This window comes from Patiria miniata, unplaced genomic scaffold (assembly GCF_015706575.1).
Source record: "Patiria miniata isolate m_02_andy unplaced genomic scaffold, ASM1570657v1 HiC_scaffold_12, whole genome shotgun sequence".
In the NCBI taxonomy this organism is placed as follows: Eukaryota; Metazoa; Echinodermata; class Asteroidea; order Valvatida; family Asterinidae; genus Patiria; species Patiria miniata.
Genome location: NW_024037050.1, coordinates 2,164,289 through 2,183,502, shown reverse-complemented (window position 1 = coordinate 2,183,502; position 19,214 = coordinate 2,164,289). Strand labels below are relative to the sequence as shown.

Sequence of the window (19,214 nt, the reverse complement as noted above, 5' to 3'; positions counted from 1 at the left end):
CCACAAGAGGGAGCCCTTCACATATTTGTGTAAAAATATATTGTTGAGAGAGGGCGCCCTACTTTATCGGATAAAACTAATTATGTCACAAGAGGGAGCCCTCCATATAATTTTTTAAACGCTTGTGACAAGCGTTTAAAAAAGAGGGAGCCCTTCATATGACGTTCAAAACTGTAACTGCTTTGTGCCCACGAGAGGGCGCCCTATTGAATTTTTCGTCAACGATTCATTTCACAAGAGGGCGCCCTGTCTAATTTTTAAAACTTGATTCACAAGAGGGCGCCCTATCATTTTTCACAAGAGGGCGCTTTTTCTTCTGTCCTGAACAGTTACGTCACGAGAGGGCGCGCTAACATATTTTTGATTTGTTGGCGGTTTTCAATCGACAAGATTTATCACAAGATTTTGCATGTTTGCATCGTTGATGTTGTTTATTTCCGTTTTAATTATTTTAATGTTATCAATATCAATAATATCATTTTTTCGACTTTTTCGTGTTGATGTACACCGAATTTATTCCTTTCTATTACGTGATTCTAAGGTAAGAGATATCGATGTGAAATATTTCGGAAGAAATGTAAAATTCAGACATGTCAGTCACTTGAACTTGTCATGGTCATATGTAGCCCCATAAATGTGGCCTATTTACTGGACTGACTCCGTAAACATAGGCCACACATCCACATGTACAAAAATTGTGTCGACGGAGCCAAATTTTGATTTTCACATTTAGGCTTAGTTTGTAGGTTTTTTTTGCTTTAGAAGCATACTCACCCTCTTTACAGGCTAATCAGAAAGTGCTGCCTTTTTCAGATGTCTAATTTTTGTGAAATTTCATGTTGAAATTTTGATACGCAAACGTGTAAAAATGAATCTGGAAATTTCACGAAAAATATACATCTGAAAAAGGCAGCACTTTCTGATTAGCCTATAAAGAGGGTGAGTATGCTTCTAAAGCAAAACAACCCTACAAACTAAGCCTAAATGTGAAAATCAAAATTTGGCTCCGTCGACACGATTTTTGTACATGTGGATGTGTGGCCTATGTTTACGGAGGCAGTCCAGTAAATAGGCCACATTTATGGGGCTAGGTCATATGATTAATTGTTTGAAGTGGCTATCGTTACGGCAGCCGTTGTTTAGCGCTCTACGATACTTTTTTGATACGCATGCAGGTATATAATTATTTGTTTTTCATGTTTTAGCAAGCAGTGCGACAGCTCAGTCGATAGAGGGTGGGATTTTGCACCGTGAGTTTGCGGGTTCGCACCTCAGTTTTGCACTCGAATTTTTTTCCTTTTCTAACCTGAGGGTGAGGCTTTGGAGGATTTTTTTTTAAAGGGAAATAGGCCTAACGTCTAAATTTCATAACGTTCAAATTCACTTTTTTCCTTCTAATTTTGTATTTTCTTCTCATGTTTTTATAAAAGTTGCAGTACTACTACTACAATGTAGTAACGATAGAAAATGGGAAATGCGTTACGGCAGCCGTAACGATAGCCACTGCGTTAATTGTTAGCCCCATAATGTGGCCAATTTACTGGACTTCCCTCCGTAAATAATGGCAACACTTCCACCATGTACAAACATGACAAAAAACATGTCGAACTTTGTCAAATTTTGCTTTTCACATTTAGGCTTAGTTTGTAGTTTCGCAGTGGCTATTGTTACGGCAGCCGTAAAGCATTTCCCATTTTCTATCGTTACGGTAGACTGCAACTTTTATAAAAACATGACAAGAAAATATAAAATTAGAAGGAAAAAAGTGAATTTGAACGTTATGAAATTCGGACTTTATTTCCCTTTTAAAAAAAATCCTCCAAAGCCTCAGGTTAGAAAAGGAAAAAAATTCGAGTGCAAAACTGAGATTCGAACCCGCAACCTCGCGGTGCAAAATCCTACCCTCTATCGACTGAGCTGTCGCACTGCTCGCTAAAACGTGTGGAAACAAATAATTATACACCTGCGTGCGTATCAAAAGAGTATCGTAGAGGGCGCTAAACAACGACTGCCGTAACGATAGCCACTTCGTTGTAGTTTATTTTTGCTGTAGAAACATACTCTCCCTCTTTATACTGATACATGTAGGCTTAATCAGAAAGTGCTGCCTTTTTCAGATGTCTATTTGTCGTGAAATTTCCAGATTCGCTTGCATACGTTTGCGTATCAAAATTTCAACACGAAATTTCACGAAAATTAGACATCTGAAAAAGGCAGCACTTTCTGATTAGCCTATAAAGAGGGTGAGTATGCTTCTACAGCCAAAATAAACTACAGACTAATGGGATGAAAGCATGGAACCAGACATGCCAGGCAAAGAGTAAAGACACGTCACGATAAGAATTACCAAGTCCAAAAACTACTCGCTGCCATAAGTGCGCGTGTTCAGTGCAATACCGTTTTAATAACGAAAAAAAATTAGCAGATGGGACCAGTTCACAGTCAAATATCCACTGCCAAATTTGACTGTAGCCATGTAGCCATGTTGTAAGGGCCTATGATTATTTATACATGTAGGCCTAGTCCTATATCGAATCGCTAAGCCTAATAAACAGCTTTATGGAAAGGATGTTGCATCCTCATGATGCCGCTTTTTTCATCATATATCATCTCAGTAGAGGTTAGTCATTGCAAAAATGTTGAAAAGACATGAATCTGGGACTGGGAAACATTTCCAATTTTGTTAGAAAATACTTTGAAAATTACACTCGACTGTCCATAGACTTAATTGTACACAACCAATGAAGTTGCATCTGGACCACCTTCTTTCTGTTATTTCATTCAGTATTTCAGTAAGCCTACTGTCACCTACATGTATGTAATGCATCATGACATTTACTTTCTAGTAAGTTTGTGCATTTAGTGGGTGAAGAAAACGTAAGATAGCATCATGCCAAAGAAGCGTCGGACTAAGGTGGTGGCATCGGCTGCCAAGACTGTGTCAGGAGATGAGAGCGGCAACTCTAGCAACGAGGAGCGACAACAGAAGATAGAGACCTACCTCAAGGATTTTGACATGAAAGGTTAGAACAACCAATCCTTTCCATCAGGCACTTATTCTTGGAAGACCTTTTTGGACACACTGTGTGAAGGGAATGTTTAGGATAAATAAAAAGATGGTTCCAAATAAAAAATAAAAGATGTTTACTTCATATCTTAGTCCTGTCGTCAGTAAAATGTACTGCATCATTGTGCATGAAGCATTAGAAATACTAGAATGTCAAGGCAACACTTTTTGCCCCAAAACCACATCTTTATTAGAGATAGTAGCTTCACATGGTGTATACATGTACATGGCCATTGCTAAGGGGGAGTTTAGGGGTGTGAACCCCCCCCCCCCCCCTTTTCATTATCCGGAAAATTGAAAAAGGAATTTAAAAAGAAATCTACCATAATGGGTTGGTTTCAAGTCTCCAAATGTCAAAAAAAAACATTTCTAGGTATTTAACATTTGGAGAAACCCAAAATGATATTGATAATAAAATGAAATAAATTATACAGATGTTTCATGACTGAATATTTCAAAAACTGATTTCACTGTTATAACGTTGGCAAAAAAGATCCCTCTTTGGTTCTTAAAAAAAAGTCTCCGGTTTCTGGTATGGAGCTTGCCCCAAAAGTGGTGCGGCGATGTATTTTTTTTTTATTTTTTTTTACCGTTTTTTTCTTCAAAGGTCGGCTGATGACTGCAAATGGTGCCTGACTAAACTTAGTGCAAATATATGGGAGACCAGAGAGGCCTCATAAAGCTTATACTCTATCGTAACCCCATCTAAAAACACGTTAAAATTGTGCAGCAGCAGGATTCCAGTCAAACCTGTGAGTTTTGAGACATCATCTTTCTTTGAAAAAAAAAACTTTTTCATTTTGCCAACGCGCATGGCTACGGCGACGCGCACGCATACCAGAAACCGGAGACTTTTGGGGGGGGGGGGGGTCTTTGGTGGTTTTGCTCATTAAATTGTTTTGTTATTTAAACTTGTTAGTTGCCAACGTCATTGCTCAAGCTCGCAGTGAGGCCAAGACGATGTGTAACGCCATCAATAGCGCATTCACCATGGAGTTATTTAAACTTCCCAAAAGCATCCGAGAGATGACCAAAGCAGACTTTATGGGTAAGTAAAGCAGGCAACTTTTTTCGAACATCGGGTTAGTTTCCTGTTCTGACTTTCTATGTGTGCCTTAAAAATTGAAAGTGGAATATCCTTATTTATCCTCCTACTGTTTAAACAGTCACAGACAGTCAAAAATACCATCCGCTTCCCCTGCCATACCTTTTACACAGGCTAGTCACAAATGGTCAGGTCATTAAGCAAGCACTGTGACAAGTCAAATTCAGTCATCAGACAAAAGCAGGAATCTGGGTGAACAGCCGTTTTATCAATCAACTACAGTCTGAGTCAAAGCATAGCTGTTTCAAGTTACATAAACAGTCACAGCCAGTCAATCCTGCTTTACGTAGGCTGGGAGCTCTTAACTGTTGAAAACAGTCACTTGATTGATGTTGACTGAAACGACAACTTGGCACAGAATGTATGTTTGCAAAGGAGGGTTTTGAACTTCTCAGTTAGGTGTATGTTGACCACAACAACCCAACTCCCTGATAATGCAATTTTGCCCTTGTTTCAATGTACAACTTTTTTTCGACTTCGTGTGGGTAACCCAGGCAATAGGCCAATCGCCATCACAACTCAACTTTTGTTTTGATGGAATCAAAGCTCTGATTTTAGCTGATTCTAACACCTTAAGAATTGATTCCAGATAGTACTCAACAATTCTAATCACATACCGTACTGTCTCCTGAATTAGTTCAGGAAAAAAGGGAGGAGTGATTCTCTAGAATATTTGAGAAAAACTGCGGCTTTGATCACTGTTCATTGTAAAGACGGTGACTACACTTTTTACAAATCTCAGTGATTCAAAACTTCATATGTAGTTAATGACTTGTATGTTGTCCAGGTTTGTCCTTTTTATGTCAGGAAATACACTCAACCAAAAAAGAAAGTCCCCCCTTCCAATACTTTTTTGTCTAACTCAAAAACTACTGAGCACCTCTCGCTCAAATAACGACTAATCAGTACAGAAATTCATTAGCAATCCAGCCATACTCTTCATTTGGCCCAAAACGGTAATAATATATACAAATTTATGCAATTTATGACAAATGATACCGAAAACAGTTGGACTTTTGTAAACGTGCATGTTGCGGTTCAAACTCACCTTGCAAGTGTACAAAAGTGCAACTTTTTTTTTCGGTACCATTTGTCATAAATTGCATCATTTTGTACACATTATCACTGTTTTCAGCCAAACAAAGAGTATGGCTCGATTGCTAAGGAATTTCTGTACTGATCAGTCGTAATTTGGGCAAGATGTGCCCAGTAGTTTTTGAGTTAGACAAAAAAGTATTAAGGGGGGACTTTCTTTTTTGGTTGAGTGTATTTCAAGTCAATGCCAAGCAGAATCATTACCCCTGGACAGAATCAGCATCAGTTCCTTATTATGTCGAGTCACTAAAGCCAGCATGTGTGGAGTCAGGTTGGCATAGTTGTACCTTCGTCTTTCACCTCTTTGACCTGGTGGTTTTTGCTTTTTCCCTCTCAACAGCTCGCGGAGGCAGCATCAACAACAACGCCTTGCAGCATATCACAGAGATAACGGACTCGCTCGCATCCTCCATCACCACCCAGACCTTGATGCCTGCATCCAAGAAACGCAAGGTGACCCCATCGTCCGTGGAATCATCAGCGTCTGAAGCGCAAAGCGGCGTAGGGGAGATTACATCTAAGACTGCAACGACTGCAAAGAAGGTAGGTCCTCCTGCAATAGTCTAAGCTGTTTGAGTATTTTACGTGCCGCAAAAATTCCCTTAAAAACCAAACAAAAATCAGAACAATCTGCTGATCTTATAACAAGCGAGACATCCACAATTCCACTACAACATTGTTGCGAACCCAACAATGTGACCAAGTCTTCAACATTATAAAGTTGGCGCAGAGCTTGGAAGAAGAAGAAGAAGAACAATTATGGGATGATTTGAGGCTGTTCTTATAAAAAAAACCTGTTATAGAATTATCAAACGTTTACAGAATTTTGTTCTATACATTCAAGGAAATGTACAAATTGGTGTGCCTCATTTCACTTCAAATAAAGTCACATTACCTGTGGGGGGGCTACCCAATGTTCCCCAATACCTATGTTCCCCAAAATACTTAGGGTTAGATGGTTACGGGTAGGATAACCCTAAGCTATCCGTAACCATCTAACCCTAAGGATTTTGGGGAACATAGGTACTGGGGAACATAGGTATGCACCCTACTTCTGTTCAGCATGACTCCAATTATTTATCATGCTCTGATGCCACAGTCTTGCCAAGTAAGGATCAATTCACAATATGACTGAATTTGTGTCGTATAACTCAGTGTTATATTATTCTGTGTTCTAGAAAGGAGCAAAGGGCAGGAAAAAGACAACCACAGCGACAACGTCTAAACGTTCAACAAGGACACAGAGTGTACTGACAGCCAATCAGAATATGAACATGCAGGACAACGCAGAGCCACAGACAGTCCGTAGGTCCACCAGAAGGTATGTCTGTCCTCCTCAGTGTATAGAACTTGTCAAATTCATTTTACAAAATTGGATTAGTAAACAAGTCGTAAACAAGTCTTGAAGGTCAAGGATGTCAGTCTTGCTAGTCAAGCAACATTACATTGATTAAAGGTACATTTTCAAAGCACAATATCTACAGAACTACAAGTGCAATTGGGTTGATATTTGGAATGTACTTAGACAGAGACTTGTTATAGGTAAAAATTGAAGTGAGTCATGATGATGTCATCAGGTGTCAAGTTACAATGTGCATTACATTACAGGTGCATTATCAAAGCCCTATATCTACAGAACTACAAGTGCGATTGGGTTGATACTTAGTATATAGACAGGGACGTGTTATAGATAAAAATTGAAGTGATGTCCTGATGACATCATCAGGTGTCAAGTTATATTACATTAAAGGTGCATATTTTGAACCCCTATATCTACAGAACTACATGTGTGATTGGGTTGAAACTTGGAATGTACATAGACAGGGATGTGTTATAGATGAAAATTGAGATGACCTCATGATGATATTGTCAGGGGTCATGTCACATCATGTGATTTTGTTATGAATTTTTCAAGTTTTTGTAGCATATTGTAACAACAGAATTACAGAACATATTACATGTAAATGAAATACAATAATGTCAGATTGCACAGGAAATCAATCCCTACATCCAGAAAAGCCTGTATTCTGTTTCTAAGTAGACATAATTCTTGTTTCGTTTTTGATTGGCAATTCTCCCAACTCCAACTGTTTTTGGTTTCCTTTTTTGTTTGCAGGAAAACCACGCGGAATCAGTTTGTGACACCTGCGACCAAGACGGGCAAATCAGGGGCACTATCATCAGGCTGGGACACACCCATGGTCACGCCCAAATTCGATCCAAGGTACATTTTGCGCCCCTCCTTCCCCAGTCCCTACTGTGTCTATCCCTCTCAATATTCAAGAGCTTTCAGATGATCTATTGAAATCATATTTACTGGTATGAATTATTCATAAGATTAAATTTGCATCAGGGCGATGTAAATTCAATGTTGGGTTTTGCCCGTCATCGTGAAGTTTTTCTCACAAACACTTGAAACAGTATACGGTACATTGTTTATAAAATATGTAGCCTTTAGTCAAGTCCCACGTGCTTACCCGGACACGTGACGCACCCCGGATGCTGACACGTAAAAAGACTATAGCACGAGCGGCGAAGGCGTGAGGGCCTTTACCATCTCTTCATATGTACGAATGGCAATTCTGCTCTGTGTGCACGATGTATATGTGAAAATTCAGTTTTTACGGCGCGTAGCTACGTGATCCGATTTTTATGTTTTTGGTATCAAAAGATGCGCAAAGCTCGAGGCTAAAAAGTCATAACAGCTCGGGTCGCGAAAATTTTTTTTTTAGAGGCTATCACGGAAAATGTTGAGGGGGGGCGGATTCCGCCCCCCCCCCCCCCCCCCCCCCTTTAGGGTTAAAGGGCTCATGACATAAATTTTACTTGGGAACATATTTTGTGTAACTTTCTACTCCTCTTAAATGTATGAAAACTGTTTGACATCCACTTTTTGGTTAATGTTTATTGAAAAGTGCACTTTAAACATTTAAAAATTGTCCATGCTCTTCCTGATTAATCATGGGGGTGCTGTTGCTGTGATGTCATTTCAGGAAAACACTGTTCAGTTTAGGGGTTTTCTGTTCAAATTGTGCACCCCAAGTTTGCTCATTGAAAACATTTGTGAGAAACCTTTGCCCATTGGCCTAATGTCATGTACACACACACATTAACGAATCACCAAAGAAAAGAACATTTACGACGGCAAAATGTCCCAAATTCTGGCAAATTTTGGTGCTGAAATAGGTGTAGCATTGAGTTTTCTGCCTGAAATGACGCCACACTTTTGCTCGTGAATATGGAGATTTGTAAAAACAACAAAGGCACCAAAATGCCCTAAAAATGGCAAAATGAAAATTGAAAATAAGGTTAAATGGGATACAAAGGGTCATTTACAAGGAGTGCATTTAAAAAAATTACATTACATGGGCCATTTAAATCCAAGTTTCAAACTGTGCACTCTCTCAGAAACGATACCTAGCTCACAAAGTTTCTTTTTGTCACACTGTCACTGCAAATTTCCTCACAAAATCCTTACAAGTCAATCACAAGTCACGCAGTCTCAAGTCCGTTCACAAGCTATTCAATGGAACTATGACGAGACATTCCTTTATTCTTAATCATCCAATGTTACTTGCGAATGAGCTCGTTCAAAGTAATGCCTTGTGCAAGCTCGTCTTTTTGAATCATGTGTTACATTTGGTGTTGTAGGTTACCAGTGACGCCGGCTACCTGCGTGATGCGAGAAGCTAAACGAGCAGAGACAATCATCTCTCTGTCGGGCAGTCCCATCATCATGCCACCCAAGAGAGATCTGTCCAAACCAGAGGTTGTGATTCCGTTGGCAGACGGCACGGTAAGTTTCACACTGCAGCACTGGAGAGAACCTTATTACAGGGTTCCCCCGGTCATGGAAAAAATCCTGGAATTTAAAGCTATCCCAGAAAAGAGGGATATTGGGATAATGTATTCTGTATGTGTGTCCGTGTGTATGGGTGGGTAGGCCTACACGGCGTAAGTGGGATTTTTTTTTATCGTCAGGCAAATTAAGACTGAGTTATGGGGACTTTTTGCTGTCTCCACAGTGTTTTCGATCCCCAGAAATTCCTTGTACAGACGAGTGTATGTGTACGTGCGCGAGACTCGGCGCACGACTGCAGTCTTTCAGTGGCCAAATTTCTGTCAGGACGCCACTGTCGGCAATCATGGCACGCGCATTTTTCTACATGTTCTATGTAAGTTCTATGTGCAGACGCGGCATATCACACCCCTAGACAAACCATTCCGTACATTTTGTAAACAAGCTCAGATGACTCGTTTATCCTTGTAAAGAGGATCCGTGATTAGAGTCAGCCCTTGTTAGGTAAGTAGAAAGAGACCAGATTTCATACCAGTCCAAATTTTAGGTTTGGTTTTCTCTCCTCTCCCCCAGGCCCTGACGGTTGGTACCTCGTCTCCCCAAGTTGACTTGACAATGGACGAAACTGCACGCAGGAACATCCTCCTACTGCAGAGTAACCTGGCTAAGATCCTCAAGAGGTGTCCAGTCCAGGGAGAAAGCTAGAAATTGCAGGAAAATTTGAGTGCTTTTCTGTGAAAAACACGTCACCGAGTCAGAGAATGATAGAAAAGTTATCTGGCCTGGCCAACAGGCGAATGAAACTATTGGAAAAGTTGTGGGAAGGATTGGAAACTTTATTCGAAAACATTTTCTGTAGTCTTCCTTAGGCTGTGTCAGGCTCTTGTCTAAAGCTACTATCTATAATCTGACAGTCACAACTACATGGGCACATGTTGACGACAGACATAGACGTAGCTCTAGGTGCCCAGTATCAGATCGTCGCATCTGTGCAACAAGGTCATATCTCCTAAAATGGGCCGTGTGTGAAAAGCAAGTTTCAGAATGTCAAATGGTCGTATCTCACTTAAAATAACGCGGATGTACACACAAAGTCAAAGGATGTCGAGATACGACCTTGTTGCACGGAGCGTAGTCGCACGAGATATGTCTTTGTTGCAGAATGGAGTTACGAACTTGTTGCACTGACGCGACGAGATACTCCCGATTATTAGGGAGCTGTGCAAATGACAGGTAAGAAGTAAAATGGAAAAGTCCTGGAAAGTATGGAACACTTTTTTAAAAATGGTACCGGTAATCAAAATTTGCAGTGTTGAAATGTATGAATCTTATGTGCATGTTTAGAATTGTACCCCCTCCTAATAGAGTTTTCTGTCGTCGATCAGAGGTAAAAGGTGAAAGACTGGTCTTGTCAAATTTCATTGACAACCTCTCCCTCCCCCCATCCCCGGAAGGAAAAGGATGAGAAAAAACACAAGATGTAGCAGAGATGTAGTCGAGTCCATCACAAGTCCCTGCAAGTCCATCACAGGTCCTCCAGTCCCAATTCAACTCACAAGCTATGCAAATCAGCTTTGGCAAAGGCATTCCTTTGTTATAGTTCATCCACTGTTACTCGCGTGACTAGATTTGTGATTAGACTTTTGATTTTACTTGTGACTGGATTTGTGATGGACCTGAGATGGACTCAATTTACATGCCGACATGTAGATGACTTTTTAGTCCCCTCGCAATCCAAAAGGCCTGCTTTGCCCTATAACATTAAAGGGCTCCATGCATAGGTGTAATTTTTAAAAGCAAACCTTGAAAATGCTCCTTTGTAATCCCATTGAACCTTATATTCAATTTTCGTTTTGCTATTTTCAGGGATATTTTTGTGCCTCTTTGGTTATACTAATACGAATTTCCATGTTCATAAAGCTAAAGTGTGATGTCATTTCAGGCAGAAACCTCAATGTTTAATTTTTCAGCACCAAAAGTTGCCAGAATTTTGGACATTTTGTAGTCCTAAATTTCTTTTTCTTGGGTTATTCGTTGGTTTGTCAGTACAAAGAAGTAAGCCAATGAGCAAACTTTTCTCACAATGTTTTCAATGAGCAAATTTTTGCATTCACAATTTGAAAGGAAAACCTCTAAACTGAACAGTATCCTCCTGAAATGTTATCACAGCAACAGTCTCGCAGTTGTCCAGAAAAGCATGGACAATTTGAAATGTTTAAAGGAGTGCACTGTTCAATCAAATTCACCAAAAAGGGATGTCAAATAGTTTGCATACAGGAGTAAAACGTTGCACGAAATGTGTTCCTGATAAAACTTCATCTCATGGACCCTTTAACAAAATTGTACATACATGTACATCTATAGTGTACGTTACCTGTGGGGTTATGCTTTATTGTCCAGTATATTAAAAAGTTGACAAAGGTAGCTTCCCTCATGTTTGTCATTAGACCTAAGTTTTTATAATACTCATCATTTTGATATTACAAACGAAACCATCAGAATATTTCTGTAGATTTTGTGTACAACTGAACTCTGTAGATAAGCTAGCATTTTAACTTCTGTGTCTCTTTTTAAGGACATTGTGCATGTATGCAATGTTCATATTTTGTTTTCGTATTTGTGTTTGGAAAAGTATATGCACAGCTGATGAGAAAGTAATTGAAAATGTGGTTTCATGGTAATAGCGCATACTAAGCCGACTTGATATTTTAACATTGCTTTGTTTGATTTTTGAGAGTTCGAAATTTAACTTTTTGTAACAAGAGACACCGACCTGATCATAATGATAAAGATATATGGCACTCCTCAAACTCAGCAGAAGCAGATGAAGAGTTCTTTCCAAAACGCGACATAATCCGTTTTAAAAAGGTACAACAGTTTGCACGGTTATGAGACATGAAAGAATTAAACAGTACAACAACTGTTTCTAAAGTTATTTGTCCCCCGCTCTATTGTATTTTTAAGTTGTGTTTAAGAACATAGCAGCAGTCAAAATTGCTTTTGGGCAGCTAGGAGAAAGCAGGATTGCAAAAGTGAACAAAATGGCGTATGTCGCTTTTTGGTAGTAAACTTCAGATGTAATGAAGGATAAGTGTAACAAATTCAGCTGTGTAGATATATCAGTTGAAACACTATTGACAATGGTCCTTGGAAATGCCATTTGGTTATTATCAGGCATGCAACTTTTCCTCGGATCAGCTGATTTCCTCTTTTTTTTACTTCCCATGTGTGCCATTGAAAATAGAAAAACACTGTACAAAGTCTGGGAAAAAATTTGAATTTCCTCTTTTTTTGTGATATCCCAGTTGCATGCCTGTATTATTACTTCGCACAACAACTGACGGCTGTAACATAAATTGTGGATTTTTTGGTGCAATTTCAACAAACATGGATAGACCAATCAAAATGGTGCCTTCTGAGCGTTTCTGACCGGCCACCTTTCAATGAATCGGAGTTCCTGAGAGAAGGCCATTAAAGAAATTCATTGTTTTACCGAAGCTATTCAACAATATGAGTAGTCCACTTCTTTTTATAAGATGCCTTATAGTTATAGCCCTTATTTTGAGTACGCAACAATGTCCAATAGTGTTAATAGGGCGCAGGATTACAACTTACTTGGAACAATTTATTAAATCATTGTATCATACCTGTTGATACTGTTTTATTTCTTCACGATTCGTTATTATAATGATTAATGACTACCCAACGATCGTCTAAAGGATGTCTGTACCAGGTGATCTAGATTTCAGGAAAAGAGGGGTGGGTTTGCCGACCACTTTGCCGACTTGGCCTACGCGGGCGCGCAGGGTGGTCCAAAAAAAAACAACCGGAAAATACTTCTGCCACAATTGAGACTCAAACCACCTGTACCCATTGATAGAGAATCCTTTTAATAAGAAGATTTTACCAAAACATCCCGAGTAGGTCCATTTGCTGCCGAGACTATTTTGTGAAGCACATTTCTTTCATGTGGATATACATAACAATCCCTCAATTACAATGCAACTCAAATTCCCGGGCGCGGTTTAGTAATTCATCGGGACAAAAATGACTCCCACCTTGCTTCATAAAATAGGCTCTAGAACAACTACTGGACCGAATCGGGCAATCTTGGTTTGATTTAGGCTTCTAAAAAGATTATCCATGCTTGTGGTTTGAGTTTCGGGGCAGTGGAAGTATGCCATTCTTGGTGGGGTTTTTTTTTTGGGGGGGGGGGTGTACCCTGGGGGAGCCGCGGCCAGGGAGGAGGCTGCGGTTTAATTTTTGTGATTGGCTGCAAAGAATATACGCCGTCATCCATCCAGCATCGACGAGATGATCTGGCCATTCACCAATTTGATTGCGCACCAAAAGGGACGGTAATAGCCCAATCATATGTTCAATTATAATTAACACATGCCTTGTATTTTTTACCCGCGAAACCCGCACGTTACGTTACCGTTTGAAATAAAAGCAACCTATTTGGCGCCACTTTCTGCCTGCCATCGAAATAAATTATGTGTTCATAAATTCATCTAGCATGACTCGAGACAGACTTAATCCCCCCCCCCCCCCTTGGATTGGCTGTCGTGCGTCACGACAGACCGTACCACGGACGAGAGCTTTTGTAGCTCCATGACATACCAAATCCAAATACATTGTATGATATTCGAGAAAAAAAAATGAGTCGTCTTCAACTTCATGTCGGCGTCCACTATAGGCCGACTATGACTGGGTCTAATGGTCTAGTTTCATGAAATTCAATTTTCGTGTGCAGCATTTTGCGGTGATGCCTATTTGCCGTGAATTATTATCAGTATCCCCAGTCGTTTTGTTTTTCTGTTTTACATTAACAGTGTAGCCTTTTCTCAGCTCGGAGCACGATAGGGATTAAAAAGTCCCGGCCAATATATTAGGCCAAAAAAAAAAGTCTCCGGATTCTGGTATGGAGCTTGCCCCAAAAGTGGTGCGGCGACGCGGCTTTTTTTTTTTTTTTACCTGTTTTTTTTTTTTTTTTTTTGGCTTCAAATGTCGGCTGATGACTGCAAATGGTGCCCGACTAAACTTAGTGCAAATATATGGGAGTCCAAAGAGGCCACATAAAGCTTATTCTCGATCATAACCCAATCTAAAAACACGTTAAAATTGTGCAGCAGCAGAATTCCAGTCGAACCAGTGAGTTTGGCGGTTTCGAGACGTCATCTTGTATTGAAAAAAAACTGTTTCATTTTGCCGACGCGCATGGCTACGGCGACGCGCGCGCATACCAGAAACCGGAGACTTTTTTTTTTGGCCTTAAGACGGTCTTCAAAATTTTTTGGCCAGTTTGTTTTTTTCATCGGCAACGCTTGGTGGCGCTGTTCGATGCGCGCGGAATGCATGAACATTTCAGTCAAAATCAAATGCAAACTTTTCAGTTTGGGGGCTAATGATTAGATAGTTTTACGTTATTTAATCATACCAAACTATGTGGCTTTTAGAAAACATACGAGTGCCAGGTATGTATTTCAATGTTTCTGTGTTAATAATGGGATTAAATGGATGGAAATGGAAGATAATGAAACCATCAGGCATACACTGGTCACTGCATCATGCATGTCATGTGCATCAAGTAGAATGAATAAACACAATCCAGTGATGTAGTGCCTTGATGCTGGGCCTTGGCCTTAAGGCTGCCTTAAGGCTGGATTTTAGGGCCTTGGCCTTGGCCTCGAGGCTTGAGGGCAAAAGCCTTGGCCTTGGCCTTGGCCTTGAGGGTTCAGGGCCTTGCAATTTTGAGTCAAGGCTCTTCAAGGCCCAAAGATTTTTGCATTTTCCAGATAAATCTGTTCGAAATTTTGCTGTTACCTTTTTAATCGTATTACCATGGAGGAGGGAAACACCCTATAGATTTGTGTGTTGGGCACACTTCCACTTTTGTAGCATCACATTTTGTTACCATTGTTGTAGATTTGCTGCAAAAAATATTCCGTACACTTGTGGGGCTGTCACGCCCCAACTATCGCATCGGTCCCAACTAATGAAACTATAGTTGGGACTGTCCCAACTATAGTGCGGCAGTTGGGTCGGCCCAACTATAGTTAGGACTGGAGTTGCGCCGGATGCTTCATGCTTGATAGATCTTGTTGGATTAAATGTTCCGCGGCGCTGGCACCGTGTATTCATCGTGCATGCATGCCGCAAGGCTGGCCGGTCACGTGGTACTGCCTAGTTGGATGAGTTGTCCAGCTGCTGGGTTGATTGTCCAGCAACATTTTGCAAAATTCAAAGATTGCCATGGCCGGCCAACTATAGATGGGCCCCACCCATAGCTAATGTCAAAGGTCCCAAGTAAAGTCGGACAGTATGTAACAGAGCTGTAGGGAATGTTTTATAGTCGTCGTACATCAATGTAAACTATAGTTGGGACCGCCAAATAAAAATATTGCGGTGGCCCAACTACAGATGGTCCCCACCCATAGATAATTTCATTGGTCCCAAGTAAAGTCAGATGTGTATTTTAGAGTTGTAGGGAATGTTTTATAATCATACAACAATGTACACTATAGTTGGGACCGCAAAATAAAAAGATTGGAGTGGCCCAACTATAGATTCGCCCCATCAATAACTAATTTCAGTGGTCCCCAGTAAAGTCAGACGTGTATCAGAGCTGTAGGGAACGTTTTACAGTTGCAGTTGTACATCAATGTAAACTATAGTTGGGACACCGCAAAATAAAAAGATCGGAGTGGCCCAACTATAGATGGGCCAGCCCAACAGTGGAACTTACAGTTGGGATCGTCCCAACTATAGTTGGGACAGGCCCAACTATAGTTAGGCCAGCCCAACTGTGGAACTACAGTTGGGACAGGCCCAACTATAGTTGGGACAGGCCCAACTATAGTTGGGACCGATGCGATAGTTGGGGCGTGACAGGGCTAATGAGATGATCACTTTAATTGCATATAATAATAATAATAGAGAACATTTATATAGCGCCAAAATCCGTCTAAAGAAGACGCTCAAGGCGCATATACATGTAACTATGGAATAGATCTGATTGGTTGTATATGTCTCCCTGATAAGTGCTAAAGATTTGCATGTATCTGTTTTAGGTAATGCTGATATTTCTGACCATGTTGGGCCAGCAAATAAAAAATTTCCCAAATCAGTTTCTTGGATCCCCCTTTTGATACACTTGGGAGAATTGTGTGTCAATATAGAAGTAAATCATTATTTTGTCTAGTTAAACCATATTGAAGACCTGAACTTATACTTTAATAGATACAGTGCAGTCATAAAACGATGTAGGCCTATGCGAGCATGTTGATTGCAATTAAAGAAATGTTGTTCTTCGTAACGAGCAATTCGTGATGATAAGGGCGGATCCAGGGGGGCCAAAAGGGGCCATGCCCCCCCCCCCAAAAAAAAACGAAACCGTTTTTTTTTTAATGTGACGTCGTAATAAAGGCAGGCAATGAGTACACCACCATCTTTTTCTCAAAAAAACATCGGTAAAAATGGTCAGAAATTGCCTCAAATCGCACCAGTGACCACAGAGCATATCTGGAGTACAAAAATTTTTCGGGGCCCTTAAGCGGGCCCCTAAGCCCAAGCCGTAATTTTTTGACCCACTTTTTTTTGGGGGGACCAAAATTTCTTTGCCCCCCCCCCCCAAATTGTGTTCTGGATCCGCCCTTGCGTGATGACGTGTCACTCATGTGACTATAATTAGTTCTATATCAGTGGTCATTTCATAAAACAGTGCCTTGGCCTTGGCCTTGGCCTTGAGGGTTAAGCCTTGGCCTTGGCCTCGAGGCTTGAGGGTCAAAGCCTTGGCCTTGGCCTTGAGGGCCAAAGCCTTGGCCTTGAGGGTCAAAGCTTTGGCCTTGGCCTTGGCCTTGAGGGTCAAAGCCTTTGCTCCAACACTGACACAATCAACATGATCAATGACCGTCCATGCATGAGACGATCGTGTAGTGTAGGCCCGGTTCCTAGTTTAAGGGAACAAAATCACTTTAAAATTATTAGACCGACCAAACTAGTTTGCGACATTTGCAATAAACAGGTATGTCATAGATGCATGGCAGGCATGGCAGGGTTTTGATTTATTGAGGGAAATGTGGCGGGGGTAAAAAATGACGACCAGATGACAGAGCGCGCGCGAGCAGCGACAACACGCAACCCGAAAATAAAGATAGCGATCACTGTGCGATGTACCGTTACTAATTTTAGCATGCACGGTGCACTGAATCGCAAGGCACAAACTGCGCAGGAAAATCGTGATTTCTACCCGAAGAAACTGTTCAAAATTGCAAAATGGATGTTCTGGCTGAAACATGTATTTTAACCCATGAACCCCTTCGCGCGAAGCAGTTTTTGATAGATTCAGAACTGATTAACTGATCCGGAACTACCGTAGGAAAAATGACATTGGTAATTTTGACGTCGTAAAGTCAAATAAAAAGAGTTTTAATTTGGGGAAAAAAAATTTGTAGTATTTTCATCACTCAAGGTCAACTTGCTTACCAATGTCACTTGAATTCGTGGAGTAGTTGAGCCGAAAGCAGCCTGAATGATGTTTGCTATCCGGAACTAGGAAAACAACTGTAATCCCCACTTTTGTTGCTTCAAACTAAAAAAAAATTCACTTCACTCAGCTCATATCATCATATGCTCATCACTATATGAGCTGTAGTTACTCAAGCTAACAAATGATATGCAAAAGAGTGTCCTTTCATGCCTTTATACAATGTAATTTAACATGCTTGAAGGCATGAACATGATGACAAGACACCATTTCATGTTTTTGTTTGAAATGTACAAAAGTGGAATCAACAGTTTGCATCTACTTCAAAACACGAACTTTTCTTTGATTTGGTTGGTACCGTGCTATGATTTTACACGCGTGTGGCGAGCTGTTTATCCACAGACTCTATTCGTTGTCATCTGATGCGCGCACGCGTAGCTACATGTATAATGTTTGTAACGCCAAAGTGGCTTATATTCAGAACCAGAATTGATAAACGTTTTCTCAGGTTTTCTTAATAGGCATTCATAATCACTCTGTGGTTATTGTGTGTGTGGTATTGTTGAACCTGAAGTGAAATACTTTGTTTCTGTTTAACTTTAACATTCATTCGGACATAAAGACAAACAGATCATTTCCAAACATTAATAAGGCATTACAAAACATTGGTTAATTGGTACATTTGGAGACTCTTCACTATTCTTTATCATGTCGTGCGTGTAATTTTTGGGTCGTGCCTGCTTGCTTATTTTGATCTTTTGAATTATGAAGAATCTTGTTGCATTGAGCATGATTAGGGTGATAACTAGCCTTGCAGTGATGAGGCTCAGACATTTAAATCTCAGAATTTCTTTGTGCATCAAGTGCAGACTGTCCCACCAAGCGAAGATTAATCCCTCGCAGTATGGCTTTGCAGTCAAACAACTCTGAAAATATGAAAAGAAAGTCTGTTCAAATTTTTCTTTTTCTTTTACTCTTTCTGATACGTTGCTGCAGGTGATAGTTTCTACCTCCTGGAGGGACAGAATTACACAGTTGGCCGCAAAGGTACGTAGGTGTGAGGATTTGCCTATCTGGCATTACTGATAATGGCAGTTTCTCTCCAGCCAAAGACACTGTAGCGAAATTATGGTCCGAAGTTAGGACGCCCTCTTTTAGTTAGTTTATTCATGAATGCCGTGACGCATGCATACCGCACGGCTATATAAGCAGTGCGCGGTGGCGGGAAAGTCACTCTGTGGCGGGAAACAGTTCGAGGCAGTCAAAGTCCTGTGAGTAGTTCTGTACCGTCCGTCATTGTCCCGTCCGTCGTAGTTACTGCAGAGTCCGCACAGAGTCACGTCCGTTGAAGTCCCGTTAGAGTCACGTCCAGTTTACTGTTAGCCTTGTGAGTAGTTCAGTGTAGTCCAGTGCACACCTTTTTGAAGTAAATAGACCAAGTCACCGCAGATAGTTAAGCTCTCCCAATTGACCAGGAATTGTGTTTACTCAGTGTGTAACCCTGTTTAGGTGATCATAGGCGCCACTAAGGTGATTGTTTTAATAAATCATTACTTCAATTACACATCGAGTTTGAGTGCTGTTTTGTAGAAACACCAGACCCCAGTCCCATCCCATTCCCCTGTGTCCGCCCAAGTACAACTAGTGTCTAAGCCAACCC

At 40.6% G+C, this 19,214-nt stretch overlaps 2 protein-coding genes across 4 annotated transcripts in view; both read left to right on the top strand.

The window, feature by feature from the left end:
* The first annotated feature begins 393 nt into the window (after positions 1 to 393).
* On the top strand, positions 394 to 12,718 carry LOC119745104 (borealin-like). Of its 3 annotated transcripts, none has more exons than XM_038221336.1 (8): positions 394 to 541; positions 2,847 to 3,023; positions 3,987 to 4,115; positions 5,608 to 5,810; positions 6,446 to 6,588; positions 7,384 to 7,491; positions 8,919 to 9,063; positions 9,640 to 9,777. In XM_038221336.1, the coding sequence occupies exons 2-8, from the start codon at positions 2,891 to 2,893 to the stop codon at positions 9,769 to 9,771; spliced, it is 993 nt and encodes a 330-aa protein (XP_038077264.1). In that variant the 5' UTR covers positions 394 to 541; positions 2,847 to 2,890; the 3' UTR covers positions 9,772 to 9,777. The 3 variants fall into 3 exon arrangements, with proteins under 3 accessions (XP_038077264.1, XP_038077272.1, XP_038077256.1); XM_038221344.1 differs by having other exon boundaries at positions 414 to 541; positions 2,851 to 3,023; XM_038221328.1 differs by lacking the exon at positions 394 to 541 and having other exon boundaries at positions 2,891 to 3,023; positions 9,640 to 12,718.
* Positions 12,719 to 14,403: 1,685 nt separating this feature from the next.
* Positions 14,404 to 19,214, top strand: part of LOC119745093 (nibrin-like) — a 34,153-nt gene continuing 29,342 nt past the window's right edge. The window contains exons 1-2 of the mRNA XM_038221319.1: positions 14,404 to 14,543; positions 18,551 to 18,601. Of these exons, the coding sequence (XP_038077247.1) occupies positions 14,513 to 14,543; positions 18,551 to 18,601 (82 nt within the window). The 5' untranslated portion in view covers positions 14,404 to 14,512. The remainder of the gene's footprint in view (positions 14,544 to 18,550; positions 18,602 to 19,214) is intronic.